The sequence below is a fragment of the Schistocerca cancellata genome, chromosome 6 (genome assembly GCF_023864275.1).
Source record: "Schistocerca cancellata isolate TAMUIC-IGC-003103 chromosome 6, iqSchCanc2.1, whole genome shotgun sequence".
NCBI classification, from domain to species: domain Eukaryota; kingdom Metazoa; phylum Arthropoda; class Insecta; order Orthoptera; family Acrididae; genus Schistocerca; species Schistocerca cancellata.
In genome coordinates, this window is record NC_064631.1 from 200,310,301 (window position 1) to 200,334,780 (window position 24,480).

General features: G+C 41.3%; 1 protein-coding gene across 1 annotated transcript in view; it reads left to right on the plus strand.

Moving 5' to 3' along the window:
- LOC126191149 (uncharacterized) overlaps positions 1-24,480 on the plus strand; it is a 101,407-nt gene that overhangs the window by 17,324 nt on the left and 59,603 nt on the right. The window contains exon 2 of the mRNA XM_049931905.1: positions 1,657-1,784. Coding sequence (XP_049787862.1) covers positions 1,657-1,784 — 128 coding nt within the window. The remainder of the gene's footprint in view (positions 1-1,656; positions 1,785-24,480) is intronic.

The window sequence follows — 24,480 nt, forward strand, 5'->3', positions numbered from 1 at the left end:
GAGAAATTATTGCTCATACGGAGGCATATAGACAGTCGTTTTCCCCCCCTTTCTATCTGCTTGCGGAACAGGGAAGGGAACGGCTAGTTGTGGTGCAGGGTACACTCCTCCACGCACCTTGCGGTGGCTTGCAGAGTATGTATTTACATGTAGATGTATTGGAATAACACCCCCGCTTTGTACACAATGGGGAAATCCTATCTTTACTGTAGGCGTAGGTGGTGTGGTAGTCTACAGCTGTGTTAGCCACTATGCGTGGGTGGTGTAGCGGATAACACATTTGCCTAGTAACAAGGAGACTCGTGATCAAGTACCTGCCTTGGCACAAAGTTTGATTCATTACTTCAGCTTCTGCCCTTATCGAATTACGAAATCATTCCTGCTGTTACATCCCATACACCTTCGCACCATGATTCCGGAAGTCCGAGTAGTATGTGTGTCGGGTATCACGTCTTCCTGAGACCATTCACTGGGTCCTCTGAGGACAGAGCAGCGTCGATCTGACTGCCACTAACAGCGGCGATACACATCGCTGAACGCCACAGAATGCCAGTCAGTCTGCCACTTGACTCTGGCCCTGCAACATGCATGTCTCTATAGTTTGTGGTGTGGTATCAGTGGTAAACCACACGTGTTGCTCCAGATGTCAATCCAGCTTCCACTGGCGGTTTCCTGACGACGGTCGCTGGTCTCCCAGCCACTCTGCTGTCCCGAGTCCCTCTCGCCACCACACGTTCTGCAGTCACCGCACTACAACCTGCAGTCTGTCCGATCTGTTTGTATTACGCCCTCAGCTCCTTCATACCGATGACTCGACCTTTCTCATTGTCGGAAAGTAGACGATAAACCTCACGTCCACGACCGCTGGACGTTCTGTCTTACGATCTTTCCCTTGAACAGTTCCGGTAGCGTTAGACACAGTAGCCACCACGTATTCACACCATCCTTCATGTGTAGGAATGTGGTTTTTCTGTACTGGAACTACTAAAACTGTATATGGATATGTCCGAAAGAACAGATACCATCTCCATATACAGTTAAGGCTAACCGGCCATGACCTTCTTCTTCTGTGCGGATGCGCACGTATTGTCCGAACTCTTACGAGACTTGGTACGATTGTCTGCCGCGAGTAATGAATGTAATGGGCCGGGGTACTACGAATGTAGTGTGTAGACATTAATTTGGGAATGTGGGTCTCACGGGGAGCTTGCAAGGGATAAATCCCTGCAGTCACACTATCCACTGTGCCCTCAGTGGCTCAGATGGATAGAGCGTCTGCCATGTAAGTAGGAGTTCCCGGGTTCGAGTCCCGGTCGGGGCACACATTTTCAACTGTCCTCGTTGATGTAGATCAACGCCTGTCGGCAGCGTATGGTCTTGATTGAATTATCATTCCTACTAAAAATGTTCTTGCATAAGGATCAAATTTCGATCAACACATCCCACATGCATAAAACTACTGGTGTATGAGTTCAGTATTGTTCCGTAAAAGTGTCCTTGAAGTAAACCACACCGTGTATAACGACGAAGTTTCGAAAAGTACATTCTACTTTCACACAACCTGTAAGCTGTTGAGGGCAGAAAATCTTGTGGTACTACAACAGAAATCTGTTCTACCTGATACTTCACTGGCATGTCACCTGCCTTCTTTTGCAGAAATCCTAGCTGAGTACTCGGTCTTCTTGGAACACTTGTCCAACTACTCACGAGACGCTGCGCAGCTGCTTTCGCTCGGTGTGACGCATGTGTCACAACTTTTCGTACCCCTCGCATTCGAACATGTGGTAAGTGATGCCTTTTTATCCTTTTTAGATATATTAGACGTACGAGAGATGAGAAAATGACACGAGCATGCTCATGTAAGTGGTCAATGCGCGGAGTCCGTTTCACACTGTTTTTATCTTTCACTATCAGACTGTGATGTTAATTTTGAGTTCTGACCCACCTCTGCAACAGTAATCCTGCTGTGGTTATTAGACGAAGAACGCAACTTCGGAACATATAACAATAGAGAAGAGTGTCGTCCGTACCATTTTTCTCGTATATTCTGGAAGCTTTCTTAAGAGGTTGGGAAACTTCCTATCGGGTCTACATGTCCCTTACACACTGGGAAACTTCGTATCTGATCCTCCTTACAAGGCCCTTGGCTTTACATTTAGTGCAGACAAGTCTGGATTCTACTGTCTCGTATTTTATCTCACAATCTGTTCATTTTCTTCTTCGGAATCAGTTATTCCAAAGAGAAGTGGCAGGAGGGCGAGGTTTATATATTACATAGCCACCGTAATTACAGTAGTCAGTACAAACAGATGAAGACATTCTTGTGTACTGGTATGGATGGTGTAAGGAATATTCCCATCCATCGTAGTTCTAACGAGGTTTTGTAACTTAGTGTAAATTGAGTTGCCACTGACGATGCAAGGAGCACTTACGTTTTCTTTCAGCTAAATTGCCAAGAAATTGAGTAAATTCATTATGCACATCTGACTTCCTGGTAGCAGGCGTTCCATTGACATCAAATAACTCAGCACCTTATAGCTATGAAAACTCCTCCTTTGGAAAGAAGAGACTAACACTGAGTGGCTATAACTAAGGTGCAGCCACTCATGGAGTTCCAGTGTCGGCCAAAATTATCATACGGTAGCGAAACTTGGTAGATATACTAATGCGTTAATGAGGAACCGATTTATGCTGAAAAAAATTAGTTCCAATTATGACCACAAGGTGCAAATCGGTAAGCCACCGTATAATGAAGATCAAAATAATGACAAAGGGAAGAAGTACTGAGGTCGTCCAGGCGTATGACTCTCAAGTGGGCTGTAAATCTCAGGAGGAGGAGGATTTTGAAGAAGAACTACAAAATAAATTGAATACGCACAACATAATAATCATGGAAGACTTGAATGTACATGTAGGGAGTGAAAGACAAGGATATGAAAATGTAGTGGTAGCAGGAGAATGGAGAAGTAGAAATGAAGAAGGAAAGAGTGTTGGAATTCTGCGAGAGAAACGGTCTAGTGATAGGTGACTCATGGTTTCGGAAGAAAGAGAGCCTCAAAATAATATGATACAGCAGCAGTCGAGGCAAGAATGAGTGGGAAACGGAGAGGACTCAAACGAACGTAAACATGCTATCATCTGAGGCATTCTATAATGACCACCAGCTACCGGTGATGAGCGTGAGAATTATGAAGAAATGGAGGAAGACGGAGAACCACGAAAGGAGATTTAGAGTGTAGGAACTCGAGGAAAAGGAAGTCAAGGGAAAATACCACCAGATACTAAGGGAAATGTTACCAAAGAATGAACCAGATACAGGAGAAGAGAAATGGGTACAGTTTACAAGTGCTGAAGTAGCTGTGTGCGGAAGGACAAGTGGCAGAAAACGGTGGAAGGAAAAACCATAGTGTCATGAAAGAGTCAAGGAGGTAGTAAGAAGGAAGAAAAAGTCCTACAGGCTGTGACTCCAAGAAAGGACTGAATTGGTAAGACGGGAATACAAGAGAAAGGAGAAAGAGGCAAATAAGACGGTGGCTGAGGAGAGAAGGAAGTGGATGGAAAAATGGACAGTGATGATAGACGAAGGTAGGAGAGGGAGTAAGAACGTACTATATGGAATTGTCGAAAGTAAGAAGGGAGGTCTGAGCGAGCATGCAACAAGGATGGATAAAAATTGTGAAGAGGTTAATAACGAAGAGACACTTAAGATAGTGTAAAAGAGTACTCTGAGCATTTGCAGAATCTGAACAGGCTTCGAGATGAGGGTAGTAGACTAAAGGAGGTAGAAGTGAACTCTTGGAGGAGGGGTGGAGGGAAAGGCTCTGACACGGAAATAAATGGAAATGGCACTGCAAGAGACGAAAGGAGGGAAGGCACCAGTTATGGACGAAATAAATGTCGAAATGGTGAAGGCTGGGGGAGAGGTTGGGAAACAGTGGCTGTATTGTATGGTGGAGATGTGGAATGAGAAGACTCCAGAAGACTGGAAGAAAACATTAACTGTCCTTATATTCAATAAAGGTAGTAGGAAGGATTGTAGGAACTACTACTGATACTACATTCTGTCAAGGTATATGAAAAAATCCTGGAGAGCAGAATCCGAACAAGGGTCAAGAGCAAATTGAGAGAGGAACGGTATGGCTTCAGACTTTGGAGGTAAACTGTTGTCCTCATATTTCCAGTGAGACAGCTCCAGGAGCACCACTATGTGATGGCCGAACTCGATACAGAAAATGTATCTGATACCATCTGTAGAAGGAAGGTCTGGGAAGCACAAGAAAAGTAGAGAGCAGGAAAAGAGACGACAAGCAAGGTGAAGAAGATGTAGTGTGGAGTGTGAGTAGTGTGAAAGTGGGAAATGAAAGGCGGAATGATTTCAGAAAACAAGTCACGTGAAAGAGGGCAGTGCAGTGCCAACCGCTCCTCTTCATTGTGGTCTGGGATGAGATAATGACTAAGGCAGTGGCAAATGCTGGAGAAGACAAGATGAAAGGAATGGGATTCACGAATGACTTAATGATCTGGAGAGAGAGGTAGGGGGAGATTCAGAAACAGCTGGCTGCTTGGTAAGATATTGTGAGACAATGTGGAATGAAATTTAATACGAACAAATGTGAGATTCTGGTTGCTACTAGATAGTAACATACACCAACTCGCAGAATAAGGATTGGAGGTCAACGATTCTAGAAGGTGGCAAGTGTTAGGTACTTGGGATGTGTGACAAAGGAAACTGGAAGAAATGGGAAAGAGATCAGCGAATGTGGCACACAAGCAGAAACATTCCTGCGAAGTGTTAGAAGCCTGGTTTTAGAACAAAGACGTCGCACAAAAAAGCAAAGAAATAATACATACAAGTTACTGCATCCCAATAGTGATATACGCATCTGAAACATGGGTAATAGAGAAAAAACATGAAAACTAATTACATGCATGTGAAATGAAGTTCCTCAGAAGTAGGATTTGAGTAACAAGGAGAGATACGACGAGGAATGAAAGGGTAAGAGAAATAGCGAAAGGGGAACCCTTACAGATCAGAACAGAAACATCAAATCTAAGTTGGTATGGGTATTCTAAAGAGAAAAAGAGGGTTCCTGAGAAGATACGTAAAGGGAGATGTGAAAAAAACGACTAAAAAGAAGACCAAGGGATAGAAGGCTGAAAGGTGCGAATGAATGTGTTTAAAACAGAGGCGAGGTCTGGATCGGAGTGAACACAGAAAGATGGTGAGCAAACAGGACTGGATAGTGAGGCTTATGGTCCAAACAGAAACTGGGAACCGTTCAGAATGATGATAATGATGGTGATGATGTGCAAATCTGGCACTGTTACACTGTTTATATGGTGGTATGGTATCCAAGTTGTCATTAGACAAGCCATAACGTGAGTGAGCAGTGTGGATATCGAGAAGAGAGCCCGTGCGATGTTAGTGAAACTGTTTTATGTGAACAGGGTAAATTACATTGTTGCACTGAGATAGTATCGCCATTACATATGGAAACATTCCTATCTGCCTTTCTTGCATTCACAGTGCCAGTTTGCAACTCGTGGGGAAAATTGGAACTACGTTTTTCCACCGTAAATTAGTTCCACATTAACGCTTTAAAATGTGTTACCAGTTTCGCTGTCATACTATAATTACCGCGCACACCGGTCCCCAGTAAGTAGGTGCAATTTAATTGCAACCACCGGGGATATTCTCTTAAACTTGATGGGATAGCATTTGACAAATGACCTTTTTAAAGAAAATGCTAGTTACTTTTCAGAATGTGTTAAAATCTTCACAAAATTATTCTTGGCTTTTACTTATTTAAAAGAAATTCTGAATGTGTTAGTTGATTAAGTCTACAATCATAAACACAATTCACTGAGCAGAATACAATGACACAGTTGACGCACACAGTTAATACAGTCACATGAAAGTTCGGAGTTACTCAGTCAGTAGGAAGCTAGACAAAAGTGAAGTCCACGCACTGTACAGACTCAAAGCTAATGTATTCCACTGGTAGAAGCTGGCAAAGTGAAAGTTCCATGTAAGTGAACACACAAGAGAATGAATGTTCTGAACTGCAGGCACATGCTTATAGCTGGTCAGTGGTCACAGAGTTCCACCAGGTGTTGTGATGCGAACTCTGGAGATATGGCTTCTTCCCCAAGTGCCGCTTGCTGTGACTGTTTGCAGATCACAGCTATACCATTGGTGAGGGCTATAGGTAGGAGTCGATCTCCGACCCCTGTGATACCTCCATGTTACTGTCAGAGCCGGTTAGGCGTCCTTCTTCATCCTGAGACGACGAATAGGGGCAGAAACGATCTTGCCTGCGTTGGCACTGCCTTGAACACAATATACTGTTGTTAGAGCTGGGTCTGGGTGCACAACAGCTTGAACTGCCTCCTGGAGAGCCTGTATCTCGGCCTTGATGATCTCAGGTTGAATGGGGCAATTCATGACAGAGTCCACACCACTCATGGAAGTCAGATCTGTGGCTGCTGGTGCTGTAATAGAGGAAGTGTGCTGGTGTCCATTCGATGACCAACTGATCCCTGGAAACTGGCAGTGATGTAGGACGAAAGTCGCAGTGGCTTCTCAGGCCATGGCCACAGCTCGCGTGGACAAGATAGGTACACTGGCAGTGTCCTTGGGAGGCAGCTGGTTCTGGTGGCACTTCTACAGGTGGTCCATGCTGGTGACCTCATACATCTGACGACGTCATCAATCTCGGATGATGACTGGAACCAGTCAGATGGCATCTAAACAGTGGTACACACACCATGGCACTGGTCTGGTACTGGCCATGGGGTGGAGACTGAGACAGATGAGGGTCCAGTGGCAAGAGCAAAGACAGAATTGTCCAATGCTGCGTCCCATGGAGCAATTCGGCCAGACTTCGTCCAGAAATTGGCGTGGCCCTACAGGGAGCCCAAGAACAAGGTGAGGGCCCCATGAGGCGGATTTTTCCATGGCCCCCCTGTTATGTTTCATGGTCTGCACCATCTGTTTCACCTCCCCACTGGATTGGTGATGGAACGGTTCCATAAGAAGGTGTTTTATCTCTTGCTGCTCACAAAAGTAAGAGAAATAGGTGGAAATGAATGGGGGTAACTGTTGGAGACAAAAGTCTTTCCGAAGGCCTTTGATGGTAAAGACTTGTAAAAGGACCGTGAATATGTTCACCATTGTCATGGACCAGATATACGGAATTTTATAAGTCCAGCCACATGCGAGTCAAGAAAGGACCAGTGAGGTCAATGTGGAGGCACTCCCAAGGGCCTGATGTGGGGCCATGGCAAAAGCATTTCCAATGGAGCAGAGTGCTGCTCGGTACATGCAGTGCAAAACTGTACCATGGTCTCGATATCCATGTCGATGGTTGAGCAGAATGCATGACTGTGTGCCAGCTGTTTCATGTGGCGTTATCCCCAGTGACTCCTCTGTACGAGAAGAAGTACTCTTCAGTGCAGACAGAGATGAATAAACACATTAATCAAAAAATGGTTCAAATGGCTCTGATCACTACGGGACTTAACATCTGTGGTCATCAGTCCCCTAGAACGTAGAACTACTTAAACCTAACTAACCTAAGGACATCACACACATCCATGCCCGAGGCAGGATTCGAACCTGCGACCGTAGCGGTCACGCGGTTCCAGACTGAAGCGCCTAGAACCACACGGCGACACTGGCCGGCACACATTAATCGTTCATGTTCTGTTTGCAGAAGAACACCTTCTGGGAGGAAGAGTCTGTTAATTAAGGCAAAGAATGGATTGAGTAGTTAGCATGTCATTGTGGATAAAGGTGGGAGCCAGCCTCGCCTAATCGATTTGGTAGCTGTGTAAAAATAGATCCCTCTCTTATCTGGGTGCAACCAGTGTTGAGTCGATAGAATAATCGTTAAGGAAGAATCAGTATGAATCGGTAATATAATGTATATGTATATGTTGCAGTCATTGTGCAGTTTTACATAAAACGTGAAAAATCAGAAGGTTCTAAGGAATAATAATGAAAATTCAGGACAAAGATATCAGAAAACATAACTTTTCACAAAAACTCTGATGTTTACTAAATTTTATAACAAAAAAATGTGAAATTAAGGGAATAACTTACCGGTTTTATCAAACATTTTCACTATTTTGCAAGCATTTTCACCATTTATTCCATTTTTCTCATTTTACAAAAACTGTCCCATTATTTTTCAATCATTTCCCTAACATTTCAAGGGAAACTCATTAAGTTGCAGGGAAAAACAATGAAAGCCACAATGAAAATGTAAAAACCTGTCATCCATTAGCTATATTGTAACAATAAAAAGATAGTTTAGAAAATAAAATATATACATTTGTCATCATTTAGGACACAATGCTTTTTATTAACATCAGCTGAATGAATTTCATGTTTACTGCTTCAAATCAAATTCATAGATCAATGTTACTGAATATTTGCAAATGAGCGATCTTTATAATATTCAAATATTGTTTAATTTTAAAACATAATTTTTAAATCTTTTTGATGTTTTTACTCAATAACAATGCCAGTTCTGTAAGCACACAATTTTTATTTTGAACTGCAAAGTACTTCCACTGTTTCCCATTACATTCATACTTCTTTTTACATAACACTTTCATAGTTACTTGTGGAATGTTGTAAATATCGTCTTTTCGGTAATTACCCATATCAAATTTATGATGCATCTTCTTCATATCTTTACAAACATCTTCAGTCTTCATATTGTAGCTGTAGCTGCCCGTATCTTGATAAGAAAGTTTATTTTATCTTTATAATTCACTTTCATGACACTGTAGTAAAAATTGTACACCTCATCTTTACATAAATCAAGTATGTTTATACTAATATAAAATGTTTGTCAAATGTGACTTAAGTTTTATTCATGTGAATTGTAGCAAGATGTTGAATGAATATTGTTTTTCCTTTGAAATTTGGTTTTCATATAAGTTTTCCACTTATTTACATCTGAAACTAATTTTATATCCACTCTCTGTCTTATATTTTCCATCATTTTTCAAGTACTGAAGTATTCAAGAGTTTTAAAAAATCTTTCTCAAAACCATTTGTTGCTTAGTCCTCATTTTTGTATTCATTTACATATAATTCTACAGGAAATCAGATTGTCTAAATTTTAATTCTTTATGTACTTTTGCTAATTTTAATCCTGAATTTAGGTATTCTTTAAGATTTCAATAATGGAAAACATATTCGAAGTTGTTAATAGCTTTATTTGATTTGTTGCATGAAAAATTTTATTTTCAAGTGCAAGTGGTAAATCTTTATGTAAATTGTATAATTTTTTAGATATTATAAATTAACTTTAAGTATATAACCTGTACATGAATCATCAATAATTTTCGTCATATCAATAATCGAATTTTCTTTATAAATTACCTGTATCTAAAAAAATTAAATAATTAGATTTTTGTTCAGATCATAATCATTGAAATATTCTTTATTTGCTTTTACAGATCTTTTACCATATTGGGAAATTCCATCTCAAATTCTTTTCTCAGTCATTGTCATACAATGATAGTGTAATTATTCTAATTTAACATTAGTCATTTTTAGTATTGCATCCTGAGCTAAAGCAGGTGTAGTAAAATACCAAGCTGGATTAAAATTGTATGTTTATGTGCAAGTTCCAAAATTCTCAAGTGCTTCAGACAACAATATTAGATTTTTTTCCAAATTTTCTTTGCATGTTCATAATCTTTGTCACTTCAGCTACAATAATTCATTTTCGTTCATTCATTCATTTCATATAGGCCATCTTTGGACCACATTATTATTTACTGTCTTGCTTTATGTGTTCTGATGTTTGTCCAGTGCTCCAGCATTTGTTCTCAGAGTTGCTCATTCCTCTCCTGGGTACAAGCCTTTCCTGTTTATAGTTTTGGCTTTTCTTGGAAAACCTGCCACACCATAAGTTTCTCATTGAGTGGGATATGCTCCAAGATGTCATCATGAGTGATCCTCACTTCTTTACGATCTTTCTCCACCTCTGTGAACCAGGCCCATTTTGTTTTCTTCTCCTGAAAGTAGGTGGTCATACGATTGGTGAGTCTTCCAGGGCTCGTGCAGGTCATTTATCAATAAAACATAATCCTTCTTTTCTGGATGGTATCGGTTATTTTCCCTATGTGGGAATACAGCTCGTGATTATGATGCCTTCTATATTCCCCACTCTCTTTGATGGGACCTAAGATCTTTCTCAAAATCTTCTTTTCCTTGGCCTCCAGTTCTTCGATTAGGCCTTTATTGTTCATTACTAGGCATAAACCATGGACCTTGCCATTGGTGGGGAAGCTTTCTTGCCTCAGCGATACAGATAGCCATACCGTAGGTGCAACCACAATGGAGGGGTATCAGTTGAGAGGCTAGACAAACGTGTGGTTCCTGTAAAAATTGTTAGTTCGCCTAAACAGGTCATTTCAAAGGATTTAAATATGCTTAATCTCATGTTAGTAAATTGTCGAAGTGTCTGTACCAAGATCCCCGAGTTAATCTCCGAAATAAATAGTAGCAATGCCAATATTGTATTAGGTACCGAAAGCTGGTTGAAACCAGACATAAAAAGCAGTGAAATTTTGAACTCTGACTGGAAAATGTTTAGGAACGATAGGACTGATGCTATGGGAGGTGGTGTGTTCATTGCAGTTAAAAGCTGTTTAAACGCAGTTGAGAACGATACTGCGTAGGACTGTGAAATAGTCTGGATAAAGCTGTCAATCAGACCATTGTATTAGGATGTTTTTATAGACCACCAGCATCCGCAACAAACGTAGCAGAACGTTTCAGGGAAAGTCTTGAGTACATAGGAAGTAAATATCCAAATTATCCATTAGTTATAGGTGAAGACTTTAATCTAGCATCCATTGACTGGGAAAATTACACGTTTACCACAGGGGGCAGAAGCAAAGATTCGTGTGAAGTTACTCTAGGAGCGCTCTCAACATACAACCTTGTGCAGTTGGTTAGAAAACCAACTCGAGATGGGAACATATTAGATATGTTGGCGACAAACAGACCTTATCTTTTTGAGGAAGTTAATCTAGAAGAAGGTATTAGTGACCATAATGTCGTTGTGGCTTCTATGTCAGTGGAAGCTACAAAAAAAACGAAAGAAACAGCGTAGAGTTTTCTTGTTTCGGAAAGCGAATGAAAGTGTCATTAATGAATATCTTCATAGTCAGCTCCAAGCAATCACCACGGGACACAAAGATATTGAGCATCTTTGGTCGGAATTTAAAGGTATTGTCTACCACGTGCTAGATAAGTATGTGCCTAGCAAAAATACAGGGAAGGGAAAGGATCCACCTCGGTACAACAGACATATTAGGAAGTTCCTGAGAAAGCAGAGAATTTTGCACAGACGGTTTAAACGTAGTCACTGCCTCGTTGACAAACAGAAATTATGCGAACTGAAAGCAGCTGTCAAAAGGACAATGAGAGACTCTTTCAACGAATTTGAAAGCAATATTTTATCTGCAGATTCTAAAAATAACCCCAAAAAGTTTTGGTCGTATGTAAAATCTATGAACGCTGCAAATAATTCAATACCTTCTCTTGCTGGCAGTACGGGTAATGTAACTGATGATGATAAACAGAAGGCCGAAATTCTAAACCAGGTTTCAAAAACTCGTTTACGGTAGAGGCCTGCAGCACCATTCCCTCTTTCAAATATCGAACAAACGAAAGGATGGCTGACATAGTGTTTAGTGTATCTGGGATTGTGAAACAGTTAAGATCCTTAGACGCCAGAAAGGCATCTGGTCCGGACGGTATCCCCGTAAGATTTTATGTTCACTATGCTACAAATATAGCACTATTCTTATCCGTCATCTATCATAGATCATTGGAACGGCGGAAAGTTCCACAGGACTGGAAGAAGGCCCAGATCATAGCAATCTATAAAAAGGGTAGAAAATCGGATGCACATAATTACCGGCCAATTTCACTGACATCGATTTGTTGTTGATGTGACTTGGCAAGACAGCCAAGCCACTAGGAGAGGAAACCGAAAGGCACGCGTTTAAGCTCACGCAGGCTGGCGCGAGGTCTGGAACAGTTAAGGGAATTTATAGTAGCAAAGAACGTAAGTAACTACTGGAATACTTAACTTTAATTAATAATTGGTGAACATCGGTCTGACGGGACATGCACCACAAGATAAATAGCAAATGATAATGGCGCCTTGCTAGGTCGTAGCAAATGACGTAGCTGAAGGCTATGCTAACTATCGTCTCGGCAAATGAGAGCGTAATTTGTCAGTGAACCATCGCTAGCAAAGTCGGCTGTACAACTGGGGCGAGTGCTAGGAAGTCTCTCTAGACCTGCCGTGTGGCGGCGCTCGGTCTGCAGTCACTGACAGTGGCGACACGCGGGTCCGGCGTATACTAACGGACCGCGGCCGATTTAAAGGCTACCACCTAGCAAGTGTGGTGTCTGGCGGTGACACCACAGTTGTAGAATCATGGAACATATTTTGTGTTCAGACATAATGACCTTTCTAGACTCTGAGAAGCTCATCTGCAGAAACCAGCACGGTTTTAGGAAACAGCGGTCATGCGAGACACAGCTGGCCCTCTTTGTGCATGATATACAACAGGCTCTAGATACCGGCTCCCAGGTTGATGCCATATATCTCGACTTTCGAAAGGCGTTCGACTCAGTTCCGCACTGTCGTTTGCTACAAAAAGTGCGCGCTTACGATTATCCAATGACATATACGGTTGGACTGAAAGTTTTCTAACAGACAGGGAGCAGCATGTCGTCCTGAACGGGGTAACTTCAACAGAAACAAGAGTAACTTCAGGTGTGCCCCAGGGCAGCGTTATAGGTCCTCTGCTTTTTACGATTCACATAAACGATCAGGTTGATGGTACTGACAGCGGCCTTAGACTGTTGGCCGGTGATGTTGTAGTCTACAGGAAAGTAGTATCACAGGAAAGTTGTGAAGAAATCAATGATGATTTGCAGAAAATAAATGCGTGGTGTAATGACTGGCAGTTATCTCCGAATATTAGTAAGTGTAATCTACTGCGTATAACAAGGCGAAAATCCCCATTAATGTATGAGTACAAAATAAATGATCAGTCTTTGGAAGCGGTAAATCAGTCAAGTATCTGCGTGTGAGTATTCGAAATGATCTCAAATGGAATGATCAGATTACACAAGTAACGGGTAAGGAGAACTGTAGATTGCGATTTATTGGTAGAATGCTGAAGTGATGCAGTCCTTCAAGTAAGGAATTAGCTTACAATACTTTAGTTCATCCAGTCTTGGAGCATTGTTCGTCTGTATGGGACCCTTACCAGTTGTGTCTGATTCAAGAGATTGAGAAGGTCCAAAGAAGAGCGGGAAGATTCGTGACTGGTACATTTAGCCATACCGAGAGCGTTACAAATTTCATAGAAAGTTTGAAGTGGGACAGACTTGCAGACAGCCGACGCGCTAGACACAAGGGGCTGCTCACTAAATTCCGAAATCCAATCTTCACTGAGGATGTAGAGTATATATTATTACCACCAACTTTAAGGTCGCGTAATGATCATCATTCAAAGATAAGGGAAATAAGAGCTCGTACTGAGGCGTTCAGAGCGTCGTTCTTCCCTCGCGCGATTCGCGAGTGAACAAACAGGGGGGTGGGGGGTGGGGGGTGGGGGGAGGGGGAATGAAATATGACCTTGGCGCGAATTTTGCCCTCCGCCACACACCGCTTGGTGGCTAGCGGAGTATATATGTAGATATGTAGATGTAGAAGAGGGGCAGCAGCCTTTTCAGTAGTTGCAGGGGCTCCAGGCGTGGACTACTCAGGAGGACGTCGTTATCAGGAGAAACAAAACTGGCGTTCTACGGATTGCAGCGTGGAATTTCAGATCCCTTAATCTTGCAGGTAGGTTAGAAAATTTAAAACGGGAAATGGATACGTTAAAGTTAGATATAGTGGGAATTAGTGAAGTTCGGTGGCAGGAGGAACAAGACTACTGGTCAAGTGAATACAGGGTTATAAATACAAAATCTAATAGGGGTAATGCAGGAGTAGGATTAATAATGAATAACAAAGTAGGAATGCGGGTAAGCTACTACAAACAGCGTCGTGAACGCATTATTGTAGCCAAGATAGATACGAAGCCCACGCCTACCACAGTAGTACAAGTTTATATGCCAACTAGTTCCGCAGATGATGAAGAGATTGATGAAATGTATGATGAAATAAAAGAAATTATTCAGATACTGAAGGGAGATCAAAATTTAATAGTCATGGGTGACTGGAATTCGATAGTAGGAAAAGGAAGAGAGGGAAACATAGTAGGTGAATATGGAATGGGGGTAAGGAATGAAAGAGGAAGCCGCCTGGTAGAATTTTGCACGGAGCATAACTTAATCATAGCTAACACTTGGTTCAAGAATCATGAAAGAAGTTTGTATACATGGAAGAGGCCTGGTGGTACTAGAACGTTTCAGATAGAGTATATAATGGTAACACAGAGATTTAGGAACCAGGTTTTAAATTTTAACACATTTCCAGGGGCAGATGTGGACTCTGACCACAGTTTATTGGTCATGAACTAGATGTGGACTCTGACCACAGTCTATTGCTCATGAACTGTAGATTAAAACTGAAGAAACTGCAAAAAGGTGGGAATTTAAGGAGGTGGGACCTGGATAAACTGACAGAACCTGAGGTTGTAGAGAGTTTCAGTGAGAGCATTAGTCAACAATTGACAAGGATGGGGGAAAAATACACTAGAAGAAGAATGGGTGTCTTTGGGAGATGAAATAGTGAAGGCAGCCGAGGATAAACGGGGTAAAAGACCAGGGCTACTAGAAATCCTTGTGTAACAGAGGAAATACTGAATTTAATTGATGAAAGGAGAAAGTATAAAAATGCAGTAAGTGAAACAGACAAAACGGGATACAAACGTCTCAAAATTGAGATCGACAGGAGGTGCAAAATGGCTAAACAGGGATGGCTAGAGGACAAATGTAAGGGTGTAGAGTCATATATTACAAGGGGAAAGATAGATACAGCCTTCAGGAAAATTAGAGAGACCTTTGCATAAAAGAGAACCACTTGTATGAATATCAAGAGCTCAGATGGAAACCCAGTTCTAAGCAAAGAAGGGAAAGCAGAAAGGTGGAAGGGGTATATAGACGGTCAATACAAGGGTGATATACTTGAGGACATAATTATGGAAATGGAAGAGAATGTAGATGAAGATTGAAATGGGAGAGTTTGACAGGGCACTGAAAGACCTAAGTCGAAACAAGTCCCTTGGAGTAGACAACATTCCATTACAACTACTGATAGCCTTGGGAGAGCCAGCCCTGACAAAACTTTACTATCTGGTGAACAACTGGTAGAAGCCAACCTCAGGGAAGATCAGTTTGGAGTCCATAGAAATGTTGGAACACGTGAGGCAATACTGACCCTACTACTCATCTTAGAAGATAGGTTAAGGAAAGGCAAACCTACGTTTCTAGCATTTGTAAAGTTAGAGAAAGCTTTTGAAAATCTTGACTGGAATACTCTCTTTCAAATTCTGAAGGTGGCAGGGGTCAAATACAGGGAATGAAAGGCTATTTACAATTCGTACAGAACCCTGATGGCAGTTATAAGAGTCGAGGGGCATTAAAGGGAAGCAGTGGCTGCGAAGGGAGTGAGACAGGGTTGTAGCCTATCGCCGATGTTATGCACGAGGATAATGGAATGTAGTCGAATTAAATCAGGTGATGCTGGGGGAATCAGATTCGGAAATGAGACACGTAAAATAGTAGATGAGTTTTGCTATTTGGGGAGCAAAATAACTAATGATGGTCGAAGTAGAGAGAATATAAAATGTAGACTGGCAATGGCAAGGAAAGCGGTTCTGAAGAAGAGAAATTTGTTAACATCGAGTATAGATTTAAGTGTCAGGAAGTCGTTTTTGAAAGTATTTCTGTGGAGTGTAGCCATGTATGGAAGTGAAACATGGACGATAAATAGTTTGGACAAGAAGGGAATAGAAGCTTTCGAAATGTGGTGCTACAGAAGAATGCTGAAGATTAGATTGTTAGATCACATAACTAATGAGGAGGTATTGAATAGAATTTACGGAGAAGAGAAATTTGTGGCACAACTTGACTAGAAGAAGGGATCGGTTGGCAGGACAAGTTCTGAGGCATCAAGGGGCCACCAGTTTAGTATTAGCGGGCAGCTTGGAGAGTAAAAATCGTAGAGGGCGACCAAGAGATGAATACACTAGACAGATTCAGAAGGATGTAGGTTTCAGTATTTACTGTGAGATGAAGAAGCTTGCACAGGATAGAGTAGCATGGAGAGGTGCATCAAACCAGCCTCAGGACTGAAGACCACAACAACAACTAGGCATTCAGAAGCTTAAATAGCTCCAGATGGATAACACTGCAGTAACGCATTAACTTGCATTGAACAATACTGATCTTTTGTTGTAGATATTTTTATTTAAATGGAATGCCATTTCCATTTTGTTCATGCATGATATGAAGGCTTCTTTCTCTGATATGGAGCTGTTATCCATTCTCCAAGATCAACTCGCTTAATTTTGCCTTGACCCACTACAAGCATTTATTTTAGTATGAACTACTTGTATTAGTGCGGGAGGATCCTACCCCATTCTGTGGCATCTAATAGTCAGCCCTACTAGATGAGTGGCTTGCCAAGCAAGTGCAATTATTATTCGTACATCAGAAATAGTTTCATGATTATCATACCCACTGCAACTATGCTTGAAATATGAGCCCTAGTGCCTTTCAGTTAAGCTATAATTTATTCTCGTCCTTACTTTTTAATGCAACGGAATTGATAACGCATCTAAGAGCTATTACACATTTCTGATGGACTCACTCCACTGTAGCAAGGCCACATTTCCTTCCTGTCGTATATATTTTATCCAAAGATTGGACAACCCAGCACGAAAATTGAGGTTATGTTAAAATACCTCAACAAAATGGCTACTCACAACTAAATAATCAAGACCACTATTTGTCTCATATATCTCCTGTTTTATTACAATAAATTCTTTCATGCTAATGTTGCAAAATTTCTTGCATTACACTTAAACACAATAGTAAAACAAGTGATTCTCCACCTAATGTGTATGATATACCATAAGAATTTTACTACTCCATGATCTCGTAATGTTTCTGTCTATTGCTACTGTGCACTTTCTGGATTGGTAAGGAATCTTTTGCTACTTCTTCTCTCCCACACTCTCGTAATCTCATTCCTTAGCAACATAACGAATTTACTGACTTTCGTGCTGTATTGGGAAAAATCATGCTTGACCCACTAAATTCGCTACTGTCTCATGCAAACCGTACAGATTAAATACACATAATAAATCATACTGACAGTATAAAACATATCTCTAAAAACAAAATGTTTGGTTTTCTACTCCTTCTGGTTTCCCACATCAAACAATAGCCAGCCCAGATTCACACATCACTGACCCACGAAATAATTGTCCAACCAAAAACTCTGGAGGATTTATGCACATCTCCCTGTGCAATATAACGCTCATGGAGTTGCCGGTTAGATGGCTGAATCACCTTAATTCACTCTCAAAGTATCTCAATATCATGCTGGCGTCACACGAATGTACCTCATAATGGAAGTTTTGGTACCTTATTTATTTCACACGGATCCTCAACTAAATGCTATGACAAGCACTTCTAATTCTTTTTGTTGTCTCATAGTCTGGTTGAGACTCACACTGTACTCACCACTTAGAAGTGCTTGTCTCTAATTCAATTTCGGCAAACGGAATTTTTAATTATTTTCAACTTAGATTTACACACACAAGTATTTCATCTTAATACTACCACACGATAGTATTTCGTCTTATGATTAAACACGTGGTATCTTTGTCACTTCCGAAGAATCCTATGTTCCCCATGAATTTTTACCTGCCTATCTTTTTCAGAACAATTTACGTCAGCCTCCCACCAAAAGTTTCTGAAACGAGAAATTATTATTTCATCTACTCCTAAATATTCTAGATGCATACCATTTTCATTTAACTTTGTTTTCTTGGAGCACACATAGAGCATGTCTTCACACCTTAGGAACCAGCGACAGAGTGCTGAAACATGGCCATTCATCCAGTCATCCCGCACTTCCACAGAAGTGGGGGAGGACATTGTCACCATATTGGTCAGCCACATTCCAGGCTCTCTGGTGCTCTGGCATACTTCATCTCTTTGGTTCAGCCAAAGATGACTAGAGAACTGCCTCAAAGATAATTATGTAACATGCTTTCACTATCTGTGGTCAGAAGACGACCAGCGATTCATTCAATTCACAGACATTACCAAACTGGATTGAGGGATCTATTTTAAAGAAGTGCACATCTGAATAATTAAACATAAAAATTGCCCTTCTTTCCTACATTGGTATCCAGCTTCAGTGTATTAAATAAAATGGTGCTATTCTACAAAAACGCTGCTCTGACAAGAACAACAAAGTATGTTGTTGTACATCTTTTCTATGTTGGGCAGTACTGTACCGTTTCTAGTGGAACATCTATTTCTTCAATTTTTTTTTCAAATTACCTATGTAATCATAAGAATGTACACTGTTTTAGGGTCTAAATCTCATAGTTTACCTGGAAAGAATTTTCTAATGTTTGTGATTTGATGTCTCAAATTTGATGAAAGTTCGAACAATGAAGTCATAAATTTAAATGTTTTACTGAAGGTCATTTTCAAATTTTCTTTCCTCTTATAAAAATAATATATCTGTTTCATTGTTAGGTATTAAATCTATTTCTTTTTCATCATTACTAGATTACATTTCAAATAAATGAGTATCAAATTTCTGAGGGATTATTAAAATAAATTGGATCAAGGTGTGGTTGCTTTAGTTGTACATCAAAATTATTGCACAATGGACCCATATATTTTCAGTTAAAAGACTGTGATGATGAACCTTTTTATTTTTTACTGAATAATGACATTCACAAGGTGAACAAGTTTACAATTTATTCTGTCTTATTTGTTGTTCTGTGATTGAAAGTTTCAGAAGTTCAGTTTCATAATATGAATTCTCAACCACTGAAACTTCTTCCTAAATACACTGAATAAATATTTTATGTTCATCTGGACCACTGTAACCAACAGAATTTTTATAATATCCATTCATATAGTTAATATAATTACAAAAACCAATTGGTTCATGTCATTGATTATTCACTGTATTTGATACATTTGGATCAGATTAGTAATTATCTATCTTTAAAAGAAAGCTTTCAAAATCAGCATAAATAATAAATGGAACTTTCTTTGTATGTTAATAATTTTTAAAGTTATTGTAGGGTATAATGTTCTCAATCTTTCATTAATAATTCTAATAAGTGGTATGATACTGATTTCAATAACCATTTTAAGAATAACAGTAGTATAATATTTGTCTTAAAGATTGTTTGCTTGTAAATGGAAGTGATTAAATCCGAGAAGTGTAGAATCTGTGAAGAGGAGAAATAAATAAGTAACTTCCATCCGCATAAATACATAAAGGATAAAGATAGGAATATATGCAGTGAATGTCATAATAAATACCATAAATATAATGAAATGTGAGTTGTTTGTGTCATTCGAAAATACGCTTCAGTTTATTATTGTGATTAACATCTAAAAATAGTTTACAGTTATGAATTTTTGACATTATAACTATCGCAGAAAAAATGATGAATAATAACTATCTTAAAACTTTACAATAAAATGTTTTATTTGTCAAGAAATAAAAGATAATTACTGTTTCCATTCAGACCAATTGTAAGGAGAAAAAAATTTAAATAACTGTAAGGACTGTCAAAAGAAAAAAATTTGCTGTCAGCCAAACATATGCTGCTAGAGAAATTCAAGAAAACTGACGAAATAATCAATATTCTCTGCAGTTTCTTAAATTTATATATTTTTTATCATCAATATACTTATTGAGATTTTGAATGTGGTTACGTTTGAGCAACTGAGCGTGCAATAGCTTCAGTGGATTACAAATAACGGCCAAGAAGCCGCAATATACAGGTTTATTAAACTTTGGTTATGATCTTGAGGGTCTTAAAACCGTCTTCTTCAGAAGATATTGTTCTTATTAACAAGAAAACGAAATTGTGTGTGAAACAAGAAAACGAAATTGTGTGTGAAACCAAAACAGTAACATTACAGTAAGCAAAATTACAGGAAATGTATACAAATTTTTTTTTGGTGAAGCAGAGTCATATAGAATCACATTATCTATAACCAATGTGGCGGTCGTTGATTTGTCTAGTTCATGTCAATCACTTAATCGCCATTTAATATACATAATATAAAGTATTAGCTGTCTGCTGTAGAGTTTTGTCTTAAAACTTTTTAAAATCTCACTTATTTGATACTGGATACAACAACAACCAGTACTCCACTTGAAAGAAAGAAAAACCTAACATTTACACATAAAGCGTCGCATCAGATCCTATAGAGTGTAAATATGTTACGTTCAGAGACAGTGTCATGTTTATTTAAGTTATTATTAACAGAAAAACTTACCTTGAATTTGTGTTTTTCACCAAGATGCGTTTAATCCTTTAGTGAACAAATATAAATACAAGTTCACTTTTTCTACTTCTAATATCCTACAAAATGCCTTGCACTCACTATTAAGAATGCTGAGGATCCGTTCTCAAATTCTGGCATTTACAAAATGGTCTGCATTAATTGTCCCAGCGACTGCACTGGTGTCCAAAATTGAAGCAACAAACTGCTATCTCCCCTTCCTGTGTCTAATTCTCGATATAATCATACAAACTGTCAACAGAGGTCGTTACGATCGTGTTCTGCACGGAATATGCCATTCTGATCAACGGACAACCACGTCAACAATGACGTCAGGGCTCCCATCAAGCGGGGTAGTCTTAACAGGGTAGCCCCACATCCACAGTCGCTGTGTACGCCGTCACAGACGGTACAGTATGGCACGTAGAAGATGACAACAGACTCTGCTGTGGAGGGCCATTGGAAGGAAGGAAGCAGGAGAGTAGCAAACTGATGCGGCTCGATGGCTTTATGCGTTCTGTTCTTTCTCGGCTGAGGTGACAGTTTATAGAGACAGAAACTGTATCCTGGAGACCAGTACAGGGCCGATCACATGAGACAGCTGAAAGAGTAGACCGTTATTTGGCTGTAACGGCACGCACGACGGTACCGCCTTGTTATAGCACTGCAATGTAATCTAACCTCGCAGCATCCCCTGGACGTGTTGCACCGAGGCAATCGATGTCGGAAGGGTTTAGCGGAGGGGCTTTCATTGTCAGAGAACTGCTGTCTGTTTATATGTTCCCTTCTACGAAGACAAGCCACAGGTAGAGTGGAGCCGTCAACGCGCCACCTGGACGGTCGAAGTGTGGGCCAATGTCCTTTTCACAGATGAATCTGGATTTGGACTGGAGAGTGATTCTTGACGGATTCGCATCTGGAGGGCACGTGGAACACGATTTAGGGACCCAAATGTTGTGGAACAGGCCGATATTGATGGGGGATCCCTAATACACTCCTGGAAATGGAAAAAAGAACACATTGACACCGGTGTGTCAGACCCACCATACTTGCTCCGGACACTGCGAGAGGGCTGTACAAGCAATGATCACACGCACGGCACAGCGGACACACCAGGAACCGCGGTGTTGGCCGTCGAATGGCGCTAGCTGCGCAGCATTTGTGCACCGCCGCCGTCAGTGTCAGCCAGTTTGCCGTCGCATACGGAGCTCCATCGCAGTCTTTAACACTGGTAGCATGCCGCAACAGCGTGGACGTGAACCGTATGTGCAGTTGACGGACTTTGAGCGAGGGCGTATAGTGGGCATGCGGGAGGCCGGGTGGACGTACCGCCGAATTGCTCAACACGTGGGGCGTGAGGTCTCCACAGTACATCGATGTTGTCGCCAGTGGTCGGCGGAAGGTGCACGTGCCCGTCGACCTGGGACCGGACCGCAGCGACGCACGGATGCACGCCAAGACCGTAGGATCCTACGCAGTGCCGTAGGGGACCGCACCGCCACTTACCAGCAAATTAGGGACACTGTTGCTCCTGGGGTATCGGCGAGGACCATTCGCAACCGTCTCCATGAAGCTGGACTACGGTCCCGCACACCGTTAGGCCGTCTTCCGCTCACGCCCCAACATCGTGCAGCCCGCCGCCAGTGGTGCCGCGACAGGCGTGAATGGAGGGACGAATGGAGACGTGTCGTCTTCAGCGATGAGAGTCGCTTCTGCCTTGGTGCCAATGATGGTCGTATGCGTGTTTGGCGCCGTGCAGATGAGCGCCACAATCAGGACTGCATACGACCGAGGCTCACAGCGCCAACACCCGGCATCATGGTGTGGGGAGCGATCTCCTACACTGGCCGTACACCACTGGTGATCGTCGAGGGGACACTGAATAGTGCATGGTACATCCAAACTGTCATCGAACCCATCGTTCTACCATTCCTATACCGGCAAGGGAACTTGCTGTTCCAACAGGACAATGCACGTCCGCATGTATCCCGTGCCACCCAACGTGCTCTAGAAGGTGTAAGTCAACTACCCTGGCCAGCAAGATCTCCGGATCTGTCCCCCATTGAGCATGTTTGGGACTGGATGAAGCGTCGTCTCACGCGGTCTGCACGTCCAGCACGAACGCTGGTCCAACTGAGGCGCCAGATGGAAATGGCATGGCAAGCCGTTCCACAGGACTACATCCAGCATCTCTACGATCGTCTCCATGGGAGAATAGCAGCCTGCATTGCTGCGAAAGGTGGATATACACTGTACTAGTGCCGACATTGTGCATGCTCTGTTGCCTGTGTCTATGTGCCTGTGGTTCTGTCAGTGTGATCATGTGATGTATCTGACCCCAGGAATGTGTCAATAAAGTTTCCCCTTCCTGGGACAATGAATTCACGGTGTTCTTATTTCAATTTCCAGGAATGTAGTGTGGGTAGGGATTGTGTTGACTAATCAAACACCTCTCCATGAAAATTGCGGGTGAATCGGTAAGGTTTAACTGCTGTCAGGTATCGTGACGAGATCTTGGGATCTCATGCACGGTTCTTGCGAGTTACTGTGGTCCCAGACTTGGAATTGATGGACGATAATGCTAGAACTTATAGAGTATGACCAGCGATAAATAAATGATGGATTTTTTTGGAAACGGAAGATGCTGCACACATGGCGTGGCCTGGTTGCTCTCCCGATTTGAATTCCATAGAACACGTCTGGGATGCACCAGGGAGACTGGTCGCATCAAGTCAACATCCACCAACCCCTCTCCAAGACTTGTGGGCAACTCTGCAGGAAGACTGGGCGTTATTGCCTCAACATGAGACTGATGACATCATTCACAGCCTGTTCCATCATTGTCAGGTCCGTGTTGGTGTCAGAGGTGGTTACACACTGAGGACATTAACCAGTTGTCAGAATGTGTGTGCAAATCCATTAAGTTGAAAAAAAAAACGAAGAACATTTTTGTTTAACGTTAGGCATGTTGCAGTTGATTACGATTTGTATACTTCACATTGCTTTTACTTTACTATCACCTGTTTATAATGTTTTGTGACAAAGTGAATGCAACCTTGCAAAATTTCCTTTTCCTGTTTAAATTTTGGACACCAGTGTATATGGGACAAATTCGTAGAGCAATCGAGGTGAGATGGAAAGAACCTCTGTTGCGAAACGAAGGAAGTAATGTACACAATCCCACCTTTGTAGAACATTTATTTATTGCTAGCCATACTCCGAAGGATTTAGAGGATACCGTAATCTTATTCAAAGAAGTAAAAGGACTTAGATTAGATTTATGAGAAGAGCTTGACATTTTCGAGCACTTAGAGAGAAACGATGGCTACATTTTAAACAATCGGCATAAACTAACAAGTTGACATTGTCTGGAAGGCCTTAAGTTCTACTTCTGGTTGAGCAGTCTAGATTACCTCTCTCAGTGGTGGCCTGGGTGTCATGTTTGTTTTCCTCGTAATTCCGTGTTCAGTAATAATACACCTTTTATTTTAAAATGTACTTTGTCATCCGCCTTTAAGTTGCGTTCCAACATCCTAGTAATCAAAAATCTTAGACCTACTCCTCCCTTTTCTGTTTTGGGTGTGTTTTTATTCTGCCCTTAACATCATTTCTAGACATACACGTCTCTGTCAGGCCTCGTTTATTATTTTACTGGTTATTTTACAACACAACCCCTTCTAGTAGTTTTGTCCATGTAGCATGTTTAATCAGTACAACCACTTCCCTTTGTATGATGCTTTACAGGTGATCATCCATCCCCTGCCGGCCGGGGTGGCCGAGCGGTTCTAGGCGCTACAGTCTGGAACCGCGCGACCACTACGGTTGCAGGTTCGAATCCTGCCTCGGGCATGGATGTGTGTGATGTCCTTCGGTTTAAGTAGTTCTATGTTCTAGGGGACTGATGACCTCAGAAGTTAAGT